Genomic DNA, 19,871 nt, shown 5'->3' on the forward strand with positions numbered 1-19,871 from the left:
TTGGTCCGTTGATGACACGTGGTCCGTTTCACGTCTCTGGAGACAAGATGGCAGATTCGCTTTGAGTATTTTACTGCCAGTGTATTTGGTCTAAATATTCTGTGAAATCATGTCAGAATTCATCATTCTTCAGCGTGGGGACGAACTGAAGTGTGAGGCAGGAATCAGAAATAAGTTCAAGTGGTCCTGGCTCCAGGAAACTGAATGCACCTAAGAGCATGCAGAATAAAATGTGCAGAAAAGTTCAGGGTTTTTTTCTTTCCTCACTTTCATCACTGGAAAAAGAAAAAGGAACTAAAAACGCCGTTCGATGCAGACCTTTAAATCCACGCAAGTTCCACACACGGACATATTGAAGGAGCACACATTGACCCGAAATACGAAATATCAGCAGATATAAGATAAAAAAAAAACAACTGACAGAACTGTGATTTGATTTTGGGTGTTTGTTAAGACGACCTTTCAAGGAAAAGTGCAATACTAATGTTTAAAATACATTTAGTAATATTTTGTTTATTTTATTTTCTATTTGATTTATAGCAGCAGAATTATATTATTCCTGTTTTTCTATATTCTATTGTCTCTAAGAATTGGGGGAAAGATGTTCAAAAATTCATAATAAATGCATTAAAGACATTTTGAGGGGTTTTCTTTCTTTCCGTACCAAACTGGAAAAAAAAAAAAAAAAACGAACCATGGCTTTCAAAACTGAAAACATACCGAACCGAAAATTTGGTGTACCGTTCCAGGCCTAGAGTTTATTATTAATTCTAAGCCTCCATGTCCCTGTGTGGTAGAGTGACTGTCCCATGAACCTGATAACCATTTGTTCCACCCTTAGCAGCAACAACTGCAATCAGCATTTGTAATAAGTGGCTGTGAGTCTTTGACGGCGCTGTGGACGAATGTTGTCCCACTGATGTTTGCAGGATGGTTGTAATTCAGCCACATTGGAGGGTTTTGGAGCATGAAGCGCCTTTTGAAGGTCATGTCACAGCATCTCAATGGAATTCAGGTCAGGACTTTGACTAGACCACTCCAAAGTCTGCATTATTTTTCGTCAGAGGTGGACTCGCCGATGTATTTTGGATCGTTGTCCTGCCGACCAGGTGTTCTTTACATGTGACTTTCTTTTGATTTTGCCTTTTTTTTTTTTTCCAAAAGTTTTTTTTTTAAGTTTTTGAAAAGATTGAAAGTTCAGACTCAAAGTTAGTTCCTGGGTAGGTGGGGTGTGAGTGAGGAGGAGGGACAAAGTATGGGGGCGGGCATTGTTAGCTCTGTCAGATAATGTCACTGTGGGTATCCTGCTGACCATAATACCCATGATGCCTCAGGGCAGCTCCATGGCAACGGTGAGGAGGGGATTCTTCACATGTCATTTCCTCTGGAGATTAAAAAAAAAAAAACAACAATAGTTCAGGTCTGGATCCAGGTCCCGTAGTGAACCATAGTTTATCCAGGTCTAGGTCTAGACCAGATGACTGTTAACACTGACTGAACTGTGGGTATTGATCAGGGTTTGTATTGATCTGTATTGATGGGCTCCTGTGGTCTGAGCTGATGATTGACTGTTCAATCAGTTACACGGAGTCATCACATACATGTGACATTTCACACACGTGTCAGACCAGGTTCACACATGAAGCAGGTCCAAACATAAACCTGGTCCAAACATAAACCTGGTCTACTTGAATATTCCACATGGAGCAGTGTTTAGAAAAGTGTGAACTACTCCTCATTTTGTAAATGTGATGCAGTCCACCTGCAGTATTAGTATTTAGTCTATATCTGGGCCTCGCTGCCTGTCAGGAAATGGATTATCTCTGGTCAGAATGGTCCTGGTCCTGAGCCTGAGCCTGAGCCTGATCAGACCAAGACCAGACACCTGGAGCAGTGCCTGTTCCAGTCCTCATGGCCTGTTTAAAGCTGATTTCCTGGTGTTTTTCTGGTCCAGTCTGAGGTGGACTGTAGGTCTGTAGGACTGTAGGTCTGTAGGTGTGGGTTTCAGCTCAGGCTGGTATCTGTCTGTCTGTGGGTTTGTCTGTCTGAGGATTTTTTTTTGTACTTTATTTTTTATTGTTCAAATATAAGACACAAAACAAACAGAAATGGTCCCAGGTCCATTCAGACATTTACAGACTGTTTACTGTCCACAGACTGAATAAAAGTCCCATTTTTTCCAGTACTTTACACCCTTATGTTGTTGTAGGCCGGAGTTTGTATGTCATCATTTCCATTAAATGGATTTGGTTGACAATTTTTAATCACCAAGGAGATTGAGGGAGGGTCCTTTTTAAGCCAATATTTGGTGATGCTTTTTTGCCTGCGGCAAGCACTATTCTAAATAGATATGTCACTTTACATAATTCCTCTGGAGGAATGCTAAAAACCAAAGTAGCCAATGCATATGAAAATGACCTCCAAGAACTGAATACATCAGTTTAATCATCTCTCCCCAAAAGCCTCCAACACCAGGACAAAACCAGAACACATGTTTGATCTGCCTCCAGTGGACACACTCCCTCCAGCAGAAAATGAACTCCAGAGAAATGGGATTTCCTACAGGTGTAATAAAGAAACGGGTCAGACATTTGAAACAAAAACCCCTCCATGATAGTGAGTTTGTAGTCCAGTTTTGAGATTTCCATCCCTCTGACCAGATCTCATTTGGTATTTCCTCGTTCAGTTCCCTCTCCCATTGATTTTTTTTGTGTGAAAATATATCTCATTGTCTTTTGAATTCACATTTGTATAAATTTTACCAGTGATGCTTTTGTTACTGGAACCTTTATAGGCTTCTACCAGTATTTGAATTAGGTGAGAGGGAGTCTCTGTCATAGAACGTTGTATTTCCTTTACAAAGTAATGACGGAGCTGGAGATGTCTGAAAAAAATTATGTTTACCAAGTCAAAATTTGAGAGAGAGGATTTGAAAGCTGTCCATCTGTCCTTCTGAAAGTGTCCTGCAGAGAACAGTTGCACCATGTTTAGACCACTGTCTTGTCTGTGCAGTCTGACACAGTGTTGAGCTGAGTTTCCCTCCTACAGACGTGTTCCTGTGGTCATTAAAGTGATCCAGGGTTTGCAGCTCGTTATCCACAGTGTGTTTCCTCAGTGTGGAATGACTGTTTGGACACGGCTCTATTTATAGTCAGCCCGTGGGCAGAGACCACCGCTGTGTGTGTGTGTGTGTGTTGGACAGAAACACACAAACCGATGACATTTCTGTGGATATCCTTCTGTTTAGACTCAACAGGATTAAATCTGATCAGATCTGACGGATCAGAGTGAGTTCAGATAAGTTGAACATGTGTTTTCCAGCAGACTGAACAGAAGGCGACACCTACAGGTCAAACTGAGCATTACACACATTAGACCAGAACACAGTTGACATGGTTCAGAGAATGACAAATACCTCATGACTTCACTAGAGGAGGTTTTTTACATTTAACACACACGTATATGGACTTTATACTGTTGTTATTTTGTTTGTTTGTTTGTGGGCTCTCAAACATGTGTCCCGTGGTCCAAATGCGTCCCACCAAAGGTTCCAGTCCCACCCCTGGGATGAATTTACAAAGTGTATAAATTCCACAGTCCAGGCTGTGGAACTCATGTTAGTGTGGGTTCCACATCCAGACCAATCTGATCTACAGTCCAATAAGAACAGCAGAAGAACCTACAAAAAAGAATGACTGCAGATTTACTACTGGGTTTGATGGAAAAAATAGTATTACATTATGTCTGTAAATAATGACAACTTCAAATGTTTGTCTTTGATTTAGTGCAAAAAATAACATTAAATTGTGAAAATATTTCCATTTCCAAACTCTCCTGTACCAATAAAATGTGACTAACCTGAACAAATGTGACCAGCCTGAAATGTCTGTATTAAATTCAGTCCAGTTTGAACTCTTTTCTTCCTGTTCCTCAGTGTTTAGTGTCTTTGGAGATCTGACCCAGAATGCACATGGACTAATGAGAAGTGGAGGAAGAAGACTGTTAAAATTGCACAATTTTTTTTTTTTTAAGAAATTTCAGTTTTTTCAGGTTATTCACATCTTTTTTGTTTGGATAGTTTATAAAAGTAAGTATTTTCATAATTTAATGGGGTTTTTTGCACTAAAACACAGACATAAATTTGCAGTTGTCATTATTTCTAGGTTATTCTGTTATTATTTGACTGGTTGGGTCCACTGCAGATCAGATCAGGCTGAATGTGGAACCTGAAAGAACAGGAGTTTGAGAGCCCTGCATTAGACAATGTTATAACATTATAAAATAATTATGTAGGTATAATTATGAGTGTGTAACATAATACACATTATAATACAATATTTTTAATTGTGTTAGGTAATACTCATATGATTAATCTATAATCATATGATATAACACATTTTAATTAATTGTGTGATAATGATGATAATAATAATAATAATAATAATAATAATGATAATAATCAGGTGTATCAAACTCAGTTTAGTTCAGTTCCACATTCAGACTAATCTGTTCTAAAGTGGGCCGGACCAAAAAAATAATACAAATAATGGGATAAGAACTGATAAATAATGTCAACTCCAAAGTTTTCTGTAAGTTTTTGAGTGAAAAAAGTAAAATTCTATAATGAAAATGTTTACATCTATGAACTGTACTTGAACATAACATGAACAAATATGAACAACCTGAAAATTCTGAAGAAAAATCAGTGCAATTTTAACAATATTATGCCTTAATTTATCATTTATACATGTGCATCAGAACGTACAGATCACAGTGGATTTACAAATACATAAAACATTTAAAAACAGGCTGAATATTGTTAAAATTCCACATTTCAGACTTTTCTGTAAAAGGCCAGTCTGTAATTGTAACCATTTTTGTGTAATTTTACTTTTTTTTTTTTTTTTTTTTTTTTTTTACACTAAAACAAAGAGGAATATTTGCAGTTTTCATTATTTATAGATTATTATGATAGTATTTTACTGGTCTGATCCACTTTAGATTGAACTGACCTGAAATGATTTGAACACCATTGATTGTTAATATTGTCTGTATTTTTCACATTTTACAAATTCATCCCACGGGTCGGATTGGATCCTTTGCTTTTGGTTTTGGGCCCCGTTTTAGTGCAATAAAAAATATTGAATTGTGAAAATATTTACATTTAGAAACTATCCTTTAACAAAAACGTGAATAACCTGAAAAAACTGAAATCTGTAAGAAAAGTAAATGCAGTTTTAACAATATTATGTCTCAACTTATCATTTGTACATGTGCATTACATGCAGTGTTCCACAAACATTTGGTAACAGGCATAATATTGTTAAAAATTTGGAGTTTGGAATTAAAATGAGAACAATTTCTCATTCATCTTCTCATTTGCCCGGGTCATTGTTCTTCTTGGTAGTTCTTGAAGGATCAACTGGACTAGTGTTGCTTCAAAAGAGCAAAACTAAGTCCAGTTGAACCTAGAACCAAGAAAATGGAGTTGTCGCTATTTATAGGTTATTCTGTTATTATTTACTTCAGGTCACATTGGTCTGAATGTGGAACCTGAACTAAAATGAGTTTCACATCCTTGATTGTTAATATCTTCAGTGTAATTTTTGCATTGCACAAGTTCATCCCAATGGCCAGATTTTACCCCCAGGCCTCATGTTTGACCCCTGTGATGATGATGATAATAATAATAATAATAATAATAATATATATAATCATATGATATAAAACATCTTAATTCTTTTTTTATATTTCCTAAACATGTTGGTTTTGATTATTTTTTGTAAATATATTATTTTTGATTTAGTTGTTTTGGTTTTGTCATTTTAAAGACAGGCTTTAGTTTTGATGCATCAGAGGTGAATTAACATCATTTCTTTCCTTCCATCAGCCTAAGCAGATGAAACAGTGACATAAAAGCCCAAACAGGTTGATGTGAGCCGTCTGTGTTGTTCTTCTGGAGGACACTGTGGTCTTGTGCCTCTGGTTTCTTGGTTTGATTCTGTACTTTTCCAGCCTCTGTCTGAATCTGAGCATGAACCTGCTGCTGCTTTAATCTGAGCTGATGCATGAGTCCACTAACACTGAAGCACAGAACCCACATAGTTCAGTGGAACTGGACCCGGGTCCGGTCTGACCCCTGACCCTGCTCCTCACCTGTGTGGTGCTTTGGGTTCCAGATGTGAACGACTGCGCCGGTCAGCCCTGTGAGAACGGAGGAACCTGCAGAGACCTGGACGGAGACTTCAAGTGTCACTGTCCTTCTCCATATGTGGGCAAACACTGCCAGCTGCGTAAGTCCCACCAGACAGCACCATCCAAACACTCGAATGGAGTATTATTATTATTATTACTGTGGTAATAACAGAACAGTTTGACAGTCTGTAAAGTGCAGCTTTAGTTGTAACAGTGAAAACACAGACACTGTCCAGTTGACTGTCGTCGTCTAGTGCCTCAGACAGAACCAACAGCTCAGACTGACATGAGGTCAGGTGTTTTCTGCTCCATCTGAGGGGTCGGTTCTCCAGTTCTGTCCTAACTCTGGGAACATTCAAATAATACATGTCTGAAGACCGTAAGGATTAAGGAAAACTGATGAGTGGTTCTGTGAAGAATGAGGATAGATATGGCTGAACCGTAGATATGACGGAACCATAGATATAATGGAACCAATCTGGTGTTCACAATTTTCAGGTGGTATTTGGTTGTTTTTTATTGTTTTCATGCAGTACTATGTTGTTTTTTCAGTTTGTATTTGTTTTTTGTTTTTTTTTGTTTTGTTTTTTTATTTCATGCAGTAGTATTTTGTTTTTTCAGGTTGTATTGGTTTTTATTATTATTTTCATGCAGTAGTATTTTGTTTTTTCAGGTTGTATTGGTTTTTATTATTATTTTCATGCAGTAGTATTTTGTTTTTTCAGGTTGTATTGGTTTTTATTATTATTTCATGCAGTAGTATTTTGTTTTTTCAGGTTGTATTTCGTTGCTGGGTCTGGAGGGGGGAGGCATTGCTGAGTCTCAGATCTCGGCCTCGTCTGTCCGTTACAGTCTTCTGGGTCTGCAGCGCTGGGGCCCAGAACTGGCCCGACTCCACCACAAAGGCCTGGTGAACGCCTGGAGCCCCGCCGCCCACGACCGGAACCCTTGGATCCAGGTCTGGACTGGAAGACTCGGACCTTCATGTCTGTGTGTGACCTGTCAGACTGTGGACTGACGGTCTAGTGTACTTTTGTGAATCCAGATCGACCTGCAGAGGAAGATGCGTTTCACCGGGATCGTGACCCAGGGGGCGAGTCGGATGGGGACCGCCGAGTTCATCAAAGCCTTCAAAGTGGCGTCCAGTCTGGACGGAAGGACCTTCACCATGTACAGAGGAGACGGCCAGAGCAGAGACCAGGTCAGGATCTGCAGATCTGAACAGGGCGTTAGTGTCGCTCAGTGAGCTGGTCATCATGCATGTACGACAGTGTTGGGCAAATTACTTTTATAAAGTAATTAGTTATAGTTACTAGTTACTTTCCCAAAAAAAGTAATTGAATTAGTAACAGAATTACTCCTTCATAAATGTAATTAATTGCCAGGGAAAGTAATTATTGCGTTACTTTTTTGAAAAGCCTTCAAATATGTAAAAGGAAACTGATTTTTGAGCATGTTTCATGAGCTAGTTATAGAGTAGGACAGCAGACAGGTAGAAAACCAGGACTGTGGGGAGGCTGGGGTCCACCAGGGCCCGGCTGGGATCCACCAGGGCCTGGCTGGGCCCGGCTTTTCCACCACATTACTGCATATGTGCATTTATAGAAGCAGATGCTCCTCCAGTTAATCCCACATCTGCTCTTTTTTCAGTCGCTCTTCCTGGATACAGCAGGAAATGTGTTCAGTCAGCCAGACTCACTGATAACCCCTCCCCTAAATTAGCTGATAACTCCTCCCCTAAATTAGCTGATAACTCCTTCCCTAAATTAGCTGATAACTCCTCCCCTAAATTAGCTGATAACTCCTTCCCTAAATTAGCTGATAACCCCTCCCCTAAATTAGCTGATAACCCCTCCCCTAAATTAGCTGATAACTCCTCCCCTAAATTAGCTGATAACCCCTCCCCTAAATTAGCTGATAACTCCTCCCCTAAATTAGCTGATAACCCCTCCCCTAAATTAGCTGATAACTCCTCCCCTAAATTAGCTGATAACTCCTCCCCTAAATTAGCTGATAACTCCTCCCTTAAATTAGCTGATAACCCCTCCCCTAAATTAGCTGATAACTCCTCCCCTAAATTAGCTGATAACTCCTCCCCTAAATTAGCTGATAACCCCTCCCCTAAATTAGCTGATAACTCCTCCCCTAAATTAGCAGATAACCCCTTCCCTAAATTAGCTGATAACTCCTCCCCTAAATTAGCTGATAACTCCTCCCCTAAATTAGCTGATAACCCCTTCCCTAAATTAGCTGATAACTCCTCCCCTAAATTAGCTGATAACTCCTCCCTTAAATTAGCTGATAACTCCTCCCTTAAATTAGCTGATAACCCCTCCCCTAAATTAGCTGATAACTCCTCCCCTAAATTAGCTGATAACTCCTCCCCTAAATTAGCTGATAACTCCTCCCCTAAATTAGCTGCACACGTTGCTGCGTTCAAGTGAATGGGCTGCGCTGCGGACAACTCAAACTGGTAGATGTCATTAGTGGTTCAGGTGAAGGGGGCGTGGTCAACTCAGACTCATGGACACACAGGTGAAGCATGAAGGATGTGTGGGGGATTTGAATAGAAGAACGGTACATAAACGAACGGCTCGCAACGAATCGGTTCTTATCGTTCACTGAAAAGAACCGTTCAAAAGACTCCACTCATCCTTGAACGTCACACCTCTGCGTGGCTGAGCGAGTCAGGACAGAGAACAGCTGTTAGATCTCAGTGCATAGTAATGCACCACAGTTCACCGTCGGTAATGGTAATGACATTCTAACATTTCAAATAGTAATTAATTAAATTACCCCTTACTGGAAAATAATAACTGTGCTAGTAACGCCGCCATTTTTAACACTGTTATTCCCAACACTGATGTACGATGACACGTTACACCACAGGTGTCAAACACGTGGCCCAGGGGCCAAATCCAGCCCACCAAAGGGTCCAGTCTGGCCCACGGGATGAATTTGTGAAATGCAAAAATTACACTAAGATATTAACAATCCTTTTAGTTCAGGTTCCACATTCAGACCAATTCAATCCAAGGTTCTAATAGTTTTGGATTTTTCATTATAGTTTAGTTTTATTTAGTTCTGACTTTTTTTCTCTAATTCAGTTCATTTTAATTCATTTTTAGAGCAGGTTTGCTAGTTTTTATTTGGTTTCATTTTTTTCTAAATGCTTAATTGTAGTTCAGTTGTAGTTTAGTTGTAGTTCAGTTGTAGTTTAGTTGTAGTTCAGTTGTAGTTTAGTTGTAGTTCAGTTGTAGTTCAGTTGTAGTTCAGTGGTCTCTTTTCTCTTCTTCTCTGTGCTCCTATTCAAATCAATCCCAGACAGGACTCTGCTGCTTTGGTCTCCATGTTTCCAGGTAGAGTGGGGACCAGAAGACGACTGGAAACCACAAGTGAACACAAGTGATTAACCGTCAAGTGTCATATGGTGCCGCTAGCTAAAATTGCTAGAGCAAAATAAATCGATTTCGTATCAATCCAACGTTGACAAAGACGAAAACAAAGGGAATTTTATCCATTATTTTTATCTGTTTTAGTTAGTTTTGTAAACACACAATACAGTTTCAGTTAGTTTCGTTTTTTCTTTGAATTATAGTTTTTACTTATTTCAGTTAACAAAAATGTTTTTTCAATTCTAGTTTTCATCATTTCGTTAGTTTTCGTTAACGATAATAACCTTGATTCAATCTCAAGTGGGCAGGATTCAGTAAAACATGACAACTCCAAAAGTTTCTCTATGTAAATGTAAATATTTTCATGCATTTACAACAAAACAAAGTATAATTTCACAAAAAAAATGTGAATAACCTGAACAAATATGAACAACTTGAAAAGTCTTAAGAGAAGTAAGTAGAATTTTAACAATATTCTGTCTGTAATTAAACGTTTTGTGTGTTTGTAGATCCACTGTGATCTGTAAGTTCTAATGTACATGTGTAAATGATAAACTGAGGCAGAATATTGTTAAAATTACACTTATTTTTTCAGTTTGTTCATGTTATTCACATCTTTTGAAAGGATAGTTTGTAGATTGAAACCTTTTCATAATGTAAATGTACTTTCTTTGCTCTAAAACATAGAGAAAAGTTTGGAGTTGACATTATTTCTACATTATTATGTCATTATTTTACTGGTTCGGTCCACTGCAGATCTAATTTAGCTGAATGTGGAACTGAACTAAAATGAGTTTGACAGCCCTGCATCACACTATGAGCTTCAAAGTTTACAGTGTTGAAGACAAAACCTGGTCAATACTGAGCAGATACTCTGACTGACCAGTAGAGGGAGCTGTGCTTTAATTTACAAAACCACAAAACCCATAAAGCCGCAGTGTTACTTTTGTGGCAGTTCCCAAATAAATTTTCCTCTCTATTTAACTTTTCTTAAGTGAGTTATCACCATTTATTAAAATATTATTCTCGTTATTTTGTGTTTCTTCAGTGAAAATCATGTATTTTTTCCATATCTAATTCACTGATCATGTAGAAGTTCATTAAATCTCAGATTACAGATGAGGATTATTTTATCAGAAACAGAGAAAACTGAAGAAAAAGTGACTTTTTCAGCAAAGATATAAATAAGTGAATGTAAAACCCAGTGTGTCCACTGATCCAACTCCATGGGTTTTACTGGTGAATCAATGTTATAGAAGATGACGGTGTTTCCATGGTAACTATGGAGCCTCTGAACATCCAAATATGGTCATATCTGATGACCATGAACAGATGAAGAACTGTATTTTCTTTCTTTATTAAAGTATCTCTTTTAGATTTAGGACCGCATATGAAAGTGGTCCAGGTCAGATTTAGGACCGCATATGAAAGTGGTCCAGGTCAGATTTAGGACCGCATATGAAAGTGGTCCAGGTCAGATTTAGGACCACATATGAAAGTGGTCCAGGTCAGATTTACGACCACATATGACAGTGGTCCAGGTCAGATTAGTGCTGTTCAGACTGTCTGTAACAGATCAGATCCAGGTCACATATGGACACAAACATCAGATTTGAGTCACATTCGTCTGCATCTGAACGTAGTGTAAATGTCAGGTCCCTGTTCACCAGTGGATGTCTGTGTGTTGTTTGACTCCATATGGTTCTCACCTGCTCTGTGTTTGTAGGTGTTTGCTGGAAATGTTGACAACGACGGCAGCAAAACCAACCTGTTCGATCCTCCGATTATCGCTCAGTTCATCCGCATCATCCCGGTGGTTTGTCGTAAAGCCTGCACTCTGAGGCTGGAGCTGGTGGGCTGCGAACTGAACGGTAAGCATACTGCATACCAGGGCTCTCAAACATGCGCCCCACCAAAGGTTCCAATCCGGCCCCTGGGATGAATTTACAAAGTGCAAGAGTTCCACAGATTCATTTTAGTTCAGGTTCCACATACAGACCAATACGATTTACAGTCAAATATCCTACAAGAAATAATGATTCCAGATTTTCTTCTGTTTGATGTGAAAAAAATAATACTTTATATCTATCAATAATGACAACTTCCAATTTTTGTCTTTGTTTTAGTGCAAAAAATAACATTAAATTATGAAAATATTTACATTTACAAACTGTCCTGTAACAATAAAATGTGAATAACCTGAACAAATATGAACAACCTGAAATGTCTAAAGAAAATTCAGCCCAATTTGAACTCTTTTCTGCCTGTTCCTCAGTGTTTAGTGTCTTTGTAGATGTGATCCAGAATGCACATGTAGAAATGATAAGTTACTACTCAAAAATCACCAAAATTCACCCAAAAATTACCCTAAAACCACCTAAAAATTACTCAAAAACCACCTAAAAATCACCCAAAAATCCCCCCAAAACCCCTAACATTATGCCTGTAAATAATGACAACTTCAAATGTTAGCGCAAAAAAAATATTAAATTATGAAAATATTTACATTTCCAAACTCTCCTGTAACAATAAAATGTGACTAACCTGAACAAATGTGCCCAACCTGAAATGTCTGTATTAAATTCAGTCCAGTTTGAACTCTTTTCTTCCTGTTCCTCAGTGTTTAGTGTCTTTGTAGATCTGATCCAGAATGCACATGGACTAATGAGAAGTGGAGGAAGAAGATTGATAAAATTGCACTGATTTTTTTGAAGAAATTTCAGGTTTTTTCAGGTTATTCACATCTTTTTTGTTTGGATAGTTTATGAAAGTAAGTATTTTCATAACTTAATGGGGTTTTTTTGCACTAAAACACAGACAAAAATTTGCAGTTGTCATTATTTATGTTATTCTGTTATTATTTTACTGGTTCGATCAAATCAGACTGAATGTGGAACCTGAAAGAACGTGACTTTGAGAGCCCTGCTGCATACCACCACCATCATCATCCTCATCATGGTGTTGAACATTCCACTCTCACAGTGTCTGTGAAGTCCACAGGTCATGTTTCCTCTCATAGTTTTCACTCGCTGAAGCCGTATTTCTCCGTTCTCCAAACACTGAATCATTAATCAGAAACATGTGAACATATGTGACTAATGAGTCAAGAAAACACACGTCACATGTTCATGATTCTGAGGAAACACAGACGGGGACTCATTTGAAACCAATCACATTCTCATCTGTTGGTACTCTGTGGTATTACTGCTTTTACTGCAGTACCAGACAAGGTTCCAATAGTTTTGGATTTTTCATTATAGTTTAGTATATTTGGGTTCTTCAGGTTGTGTACTTGGGTTCTTCAGGTTGTGTACTTGGGTTCTTCAGGTTGTGTATTTGGGTTCTTCAGGTTGTGTATTTGGGTTCTTCAGGTTGTGTATTTGGGTTCTTCAGGTTGTGTATTTGGGTTCTTCAGGTTGTGTACTTGGGTTCTTCAGGTTGTGTGTTTGGGTTCTTCAGGTTGTGTATTTGGGTTCTTCAGGTTGTGTATTTGGGTTCTTCAGGTTGTGTATTTGGGTTCTTCAGGTTGTGTACTTGGGTTCTTCAGGTTGTGTACTTGGGTTCTTCAGGTTGTGTGTTTGGGTTCTTCGTCCTCAGGTTGTTCAGAGCCCATGGGTATGAAGTCCCGTCTTATCTCGGACCAGCAGATCACGGCCTCCAGTACTTTCCGGACCTGGGGCATCGAGGCCTTCACCTGGTACCCACAGTACGCCCGACTGGACAAACAGGGCAAGACCAACGCCTGGACCGCTGCCACCAATAACCGCTCTGAGTGGCTGCAGGTAAGAGACTGGACCGGACTGGACCAGACTGGACTGGACCAGAATGGACTGAACTGGAGGAAACAGGACTGGACTGGACTAAACTGAACTGGACCGGACTGGACTAAACTGGACTAAACTGGACTGGACTGGACTGGACTGGACTGGACTAGACTAAACTCGACTGGACTGGATTGGACTGGACTGGACTGGAGGAAACAGGACTGAGTGAACTGAGGGAATGAGTCCAGACCTGAGGGGTGGGACTATGTGGACCCTGGTGTCATTCATATTTAGACTGTCCTTTTACTAAACTACACCACTTTAATCAGATTGGTCATTCCCTTCAATGATATATCGGTAACTCAACCTGAATATAATTAGTATTTATTTGGCCTCCCTTCATGTGATACGTCATAAGTCCTGGGATGGGGGCTGGGGTGGGGGGGTAGATGAGGGTTGTTAAAATGTTTGCTTTCTTCTGTTGTACTTTTGATTTGTTTACTCTGTGTTTATTTTTTTTTAAATGTGGACAAATTGTAATAATGGATGTTTTTGAGACTAATTCTTGAATAAACAGGTTGACAGTAGCCTGTCCTTTGGCCCACAGGTGGACCTGGAGTCTCCAAAGAAGGTCACAGGGATCATCACTCAAGGGGCCAAAGACTTTGGCTCGGTCCAGTTTGTGATGGCGTTCAAAGTGGCTCACAGTGACGACGGACAGTCTTGGACCATCATGAAGGACGAAAAGACCAGGACAGACAAGGTTCACATAGAAACTGTATGAGATCAGTCTGAACCATCAGGTCTGGACCATCAGGTCTGGACCAGACCTCATGAGGACAGTCTGTAGATGCTATTACTAAACCCTTCAAATTAATGAGAGACCACAATCCAGGTCCAGGTTCAGGTTCATATCAGGAAGGACCAACACTGTTGAGCAGAACCAAATTCAGACCAGGACTGAATCAGCAGCAGGTTTTGGATGCTTTTCTAATTGTTTATACCAGGGCTCTGCAGCCTTTATTATCAGTCAGAGCCATTTTGCCTCATCTTCCACAAAAAAATAGTCTGGAGCCGCAAAAAATAACAGAGCTTACAAACTTTTAAAAGTTTTATTCTTTTTTTACATTTTACTGTTACAACCACTGAATACAACAAACAAGTGCAGTGTGGAATGGATTCTGGAGTATGATTACTCCGAAAGTACACAGTAAAAGTATTTCATAGTATTTGTGCTTATAGTATATGAAGTACTAATACCAAAAATACCAAATTCATGAGGTACTTATTGGAAAAAATAATTTTATTCATCACTGAATTTAGTCTTAAAGCCTATTTCAGATGAAAAACAAACACTTTTGTAGCTTGGAAGGGAATCTGTTGTAGGATTACTCCAAAAGTACACAGTACTCATACTCATACAGTCACTCAATGAAAAGTATTGTTCTTTATGGAAATGATTCTCTTCAAAACTCAACACTGCCACTGCAGTTCCCAGTTGTTCTGCTCCATATCCTCCGTCTGGTTTCACATCCACAAGCTCCTGGAAAATGGACAGAATTATGTGAGTAATAAACAAAGTATGGACAGAACCGTCCGTCCGTCTGCGTTTTTAATGTAGAGCAGGGGTGTCCAACCGTGGTCCTGGAGAGCCACAATCCAGCATGTTTTAGATGTTTCCCTCTCCCAGCACACCTGATGGTCGTTCTCAGGCTTCTGCAGAGCTGGATGATGGGCTGATCATGTGAATCAGGTGTGTTGGAAGAGGGAAACATCTAAAACATACAGGATTGTGGCTCTCCAGGACCAGGGTTGGACACCCCTGATGTAGAGCAGAAATGAGCCCTTACTTTTGAAAGCACATTCGCTCCATGCAGCTCATCTACCGTAACTGTTGAATGAGTAGCGCACAACAAAAATGCTAGCGGCTGGCTTGAGCGCAGTAAAGGGAGGAGCCACTACAAGGAGGATGAAGAGACGCATGAGGCTCTGGAGCTGCAGGTTGACCACCCCTGGTTTATACAAAGAGAATTTAAGTAAAATGATCCAATGTCAAACTAAATTGTATATTTGTACTGGACCCACAGGACCTTTAGACTGCACAACCATGAACCTAGTCCTCCTCCAGACATTAGAACCCAGACGTCTGAACCCCCTGTCCATGTCCTGGTTCATATACAAACAGATGTGTGGTGCAGACTGTGCAGATGTTCATGGGATGTTTAAATGTAGACTGTCTTCGGTCCAGATGTGCAGGTTTTAACACGCTCTAACTGAACAGTGTACTCACCGTGTGCTCGTCTCTGATTGGCTGTCCTCTGCAGATCTTCCCCGGTAACAGCGACAACAACGTTCACAAGAAGAACATCTTCGATCCTCCGATATACGGCCGATACATTCGGGTTCTGCCGTGGGAGTGGCACGAACGGATCACACTGAGGATGGAGCTGCTGGGCTGTGACGAGTAGAACCAGGAACAGCCACCACCTGCACCGTTTACCTCTGACCTTTAACCTCTGACCTTTAACGGTTAACCTCTGACCTTTAATGTTTACCTCTGACCTTTACCCTCTGACCTTTAACCTCTGACCTTTACTATTGACCTCTGACCTTTACCGTTTACCTCTGACCTTTACCCTCTGACCTTTACTATTGACCTCTGACCTTTCCCTCTGACTTTTATCCTCTGACCTTTACTATTGACCTCTGACCTTTCCCTCGGACTTTCATCCTCTGACCTTTATTTGCTGACCTTACCCCTCTGACCTTGATTATTTACCTCTAACCTTTACCCTCTGCCTTTTATCTGTGACCTTTAACCTCTACCCTCTGACCTTTACTATTTACCTCTGACCTTTACCTTCTGCCTTTTATCTGTGACCTCTGACCTTTACCCTCTGACGTTTCCCCTCTGACTGTTTACCTCTGACCTTTAACCTCTACCCTCTGACATTTCCCCTTTGACCTTTACCCTCTGACCTTGACTGTTTACCTCTGACCTCTACCCTCTGACCCCTACCCTCTGTCCCGCCCCTCCCTCTTCCTGAGCCACACCTGCACTGCCTTGCTGTCACCTCCGGGGGCAGCACACACTCCACTGATGGCTGCAGATCAGGTGGACTAGGATCCACCACCTGATCCGCGTCCGTCACCGCGGCAATAAACCCCTCCCACCAGGTTCACCTGCACACCTGGAGTAACGCATCATATCAAAACCTCTGAAAGGTCAGGGGTCAGAGGTCACAGACTGCTGCGTCCGACGTCCTCTGTGAACCGTCAGACCTCGGAGACCAGTGGCTGGTGATGTACATACACGACCCCCCCCCCTCCCCTTAACCCGCTGTTTGAGCACGTGCAGACGTTCATTCACCAAAGTACCGTCTGCTCCGGTCCGACCTCCTGAACGCAGACGCTCCGAACCACAGAGAAGAACCGGAGTTGAACGGGTTCATGAGTTCAGATGAACAGCCAACACTGTTAGGCAGCGTCAGTATTTTCCACTTATAGACACTTTAAGGATTTTTAGGTTGAACTAAGTCTGCATAAATGGATGTGTGTATATATAAAAAAAAGTATTAAAGTTTACCTTTAGAAATAAATAGAAAAGTAGAAAAGAAGTTTGTGTCAAAAGAAAACAGATGAGATGAACTGGAGCTTAAATAGAAACAGTGTCTTTAAAATTCTGCAAATCAAACTTCACATATTTAACAAATTAATAAATAAACACAGAGTTAATCTGTTCCTGAAGAGATGTCAGTGATTTAATTATTTTAACCTTTTCATGCACGACATAGTTGAACTGACTTTCCAGAGGGTTCTAAAGCTAATCTAGTCCAGACCACAAGGGGGCAGTGTCTGTAGACCCTCAGAAATATGATGAACTAAAGCAGGAGTGTCAAACTCAGTTTAGTTCAGTTCCACATTCAGCCTAATTTGATCTCCAGTGGGCCGAACCAGTCAAATAATAACAGTGAAAAGTAGAAAAAATATATATATATATATTATATCATGATGAGGTTTACATCTACAAACTTTCCTTAAAAATCTGAATAGCATGAACAATTTGAATCATCTTAAGAAAAACAAGTGCAATTTCAACAATGTTCTGCCTCGGTTTGTCAGTTTATCATTCACACGTGCATTACAATCGCACAAAACATTTAATAACAGGCAGAATATTGGTCCAATTGCACTTGTTTTTCTTAAGACATTTCTGTTTGTTCATATTTGTTCAGGTTATTCACATTTTTTTGTACAAGTATAGTTTGGTAATGTAAACATTTTCATGTAATTTTACTTTTTTTATGCCAGAAAAACAAAGAGAAAATGTGGGGTTGTCATTATTTAAAGGTTAGAATGATAATATTTTCCTGGTTCTGACCCAGTTGAAATCTAATCGGACTGTATGTGTGTGTATGTGGAACCTGAACTGAACCTGAACCTGTTTGATGCCCTTGGTTTAGATCCAGGATCCATCAGGTTTTTGTTCAAATCTTCAGGTTCAGTTTGACTTAGTTTCAGTTCTTCTGATACTTTGTGTTTGAACCAAAAAGACAAAAAAGTAAAAAAAAATAAAATAAAAAAAATATACTAATAATAATAATCTGTAAATTTTTCGTTGTTGGATTTTGGAGCTTGACTTTCTGACGTTAAGTTTGAGTTTTCAGCGTTCAGATGAAGACGAGGGGACGATGCACTGGGGGCGGAGTTTGTTCATGTTGTTTTTTTATGAATTGTTTTGTTCATATTTTTTTTGTGAATTCTTAATTGGTGGTAGTTTGTATTCTATGTTTGTGTTCTTTTTTCTAATCTAATAGAAGTCTGTGTTTCCATGACATTGTGTGTTTGGTTCCAGACGTTTGGACGGTAAACGCTGATGTGTCGCAGAGTTGACGTTAAAGCTGCAAGAAAAGGAAAAAAAAAAAAAAAAGTTAAAGCTGCAGCCGCTGATAAGACATAACACCCCCCCACACACACACATGAATTATGAATATGAATAATCCTGGGCCTGTGCAATGTAGGAGGAGCTGAATATGAATGGGAGGCTGATCCGTGGTGGTGGTGGGGGGGGTGTTTGGGGGTAGGGGGTCTGGTTCCTGTGTCCCTGTACAGGATTAGTCTGCATGCTCTAGAAGCCTCTACAACCCTGGCTGTAACTCACTGCTGCTTTTCTACAAATCACCACATGTGTTCAATAAAGACGTGTTTCCACGGCGACGACAACGGTTTCTGTTGTTTGTTTGGGTTCATGTGTTGAACTGATGAATAAATAACCAGTAAATAGACGGGGCCGATTAATAATAGATCAGATCTATAATTCATCAGGGTTATGAAGATGAGCTGTTTTCCATTTGAAAGGTTAAAGATGGACGGGGGGGGGTCATGGGGGGGGGGGGGGGGTCTTCACTGTGACAACATTCTGTCAGTAAACACACTCAGACCTCAGGCCTGTGGCATTCACTGTCTGCTCTAGAATCTGTAAAATTCAACCTCTGCTTCTTCCTCTGTTCACCGCTGAAAGCACACTGATCAATAATCAGTTCACAATCCATTCATTCGCTGTCGTGTTGAACATTTGGTTCATTTTTCTGTTCAGTTTGTTTATTTTCAGTTTTGTTTATTTCAACCATTTTTTTTAAAAGATTGATTTAGTTTGTTAATTTTCTGTGTTGATGTTTGTATGTTTATTATATTTGGTTCGTTTCATTTGTTTATTTTGTGTGTGTAGTTTTTGTTGGTATTCAGTTTCATTTATTTTGTTTACTTTGTGGATAATTTTGTTCTTTTTTTTGTTGATTTGTTTGTTTCAGTGTTAAATTTGATCTTTTTTTTTTTTTTGCTCTAGGTCATTTTTACCGAAGCGAATTGCATTCACACAAAACAATAAATTCGGCTCTGTTTTTCCAAATTAACAAGATAATTATCTCGTTAATTCGGAAAAACAGCCAAAGTTATTCTTTTGTTTGAATGCAATACGCCTCTGTACATTTTGTTCATAATTAAATTTTTTTGTTGTTGATTTTGGGAAGTTTTTTTGATTGTGTATTTCATTGATCATTTTTTATTTTGATGATAATTGATTTCCTTTATTTTGTTGAGTTTCGTAAAAGCTGTTTCTGTTCATTCATTTTGTTGAGTTTAGTGGACTTATCGGGTCTTTCAGCAGAGGTTTGTGAACAGGATGTGGTCTCAGGTCCAGGTTTTCGTGGACCTGGATGCGCGCCCCCTTCAGGCCCACTGGACTTGTCTTTGTGGGTTTGTGTTGGAGACCAGAGTCCAGCTGCTCCGGGTTCAGACCCTCGTGTTGCCTTCAGGTTTCATCAGATCATCGAAGAACTGCTTGGGTCACATTTGGACCAAATGAATTATGGGTAAATTTACACCAGGTTCAGGGTCACATGTTTGACACCAGCCACGCCCACTTCTGTCCTGGTGTTTTTCCTGAACCACATCTGCAGCTTCATCCAGACTCTGAATGGGCTCGGGTCCATCAGACCGCACATCTGAACCAGGTCTC

General features: G+C 39.8%; 1 protein-coding gene across 1 annotated transcript in view; it reads left to right on the plus strand.

Annotated features, from left to right (window-relative positions):
* Nucleotides 1–17,093, plus strand: part of LOC115420416 (lactadherin-like) — a 30,828-nt gene extending 13,735 nt beyond the window's left edge. The window contains exons 5-11 of the mRNA XM_030135651.1: nucleotides 6,180–6,293; nucleotides 6,972–7,153; nucleotides 7,241–7,396; nucleotides 11,317–11,461; nucleotides 13,188–13,372; nucleotides 13,962–14,117; nucleotides 15,679–17,093. Of these exons, the coding sequence (XP_029991511.1) occupies nucleotides 6,180–6,293; nucleotides 6,972–7,153; nucleotides 7,241–7,396; nucleotides 11,317–11,461; nucleotides 13,188–13,372; nucleotides 13,962–14,117; nucleotides 15,679–15,822 (1,082 nt within the window). The 3' untranslated portion in view covers nucleotides 15,823–17,093. The remainder of the gene's footprint in view (nucleotides 1–6,179; nucleotides 6,294–6,971; nucleotides 7,154–7,240; nucleotides 7,397–11,316; nucleotides 11,462–13,187; nucleotides 13,373–13,961; nucleotides 14,118–15,678) is intronic.
* The last annotated feature ends 2,778 nt before the right edge of the window (nucleotides 17,094–19,871 follow it).

The sequence above is a fragment of the Sphaeramia orbicularis genome, chromosome 6 (genome assembly GCF_902148855.1).
Source record: "Sphaeramia orbicularis chromosome 6, fSphaOr1.1, whole genome shotgun sequence".
NCBI classification, from domain to species: Eukaryota; Metazoa; Chordata; class Actinopteri; order Kurtiformes; family Apogonidae; genus Sphaeramia; species Sphaeramia orbicularis.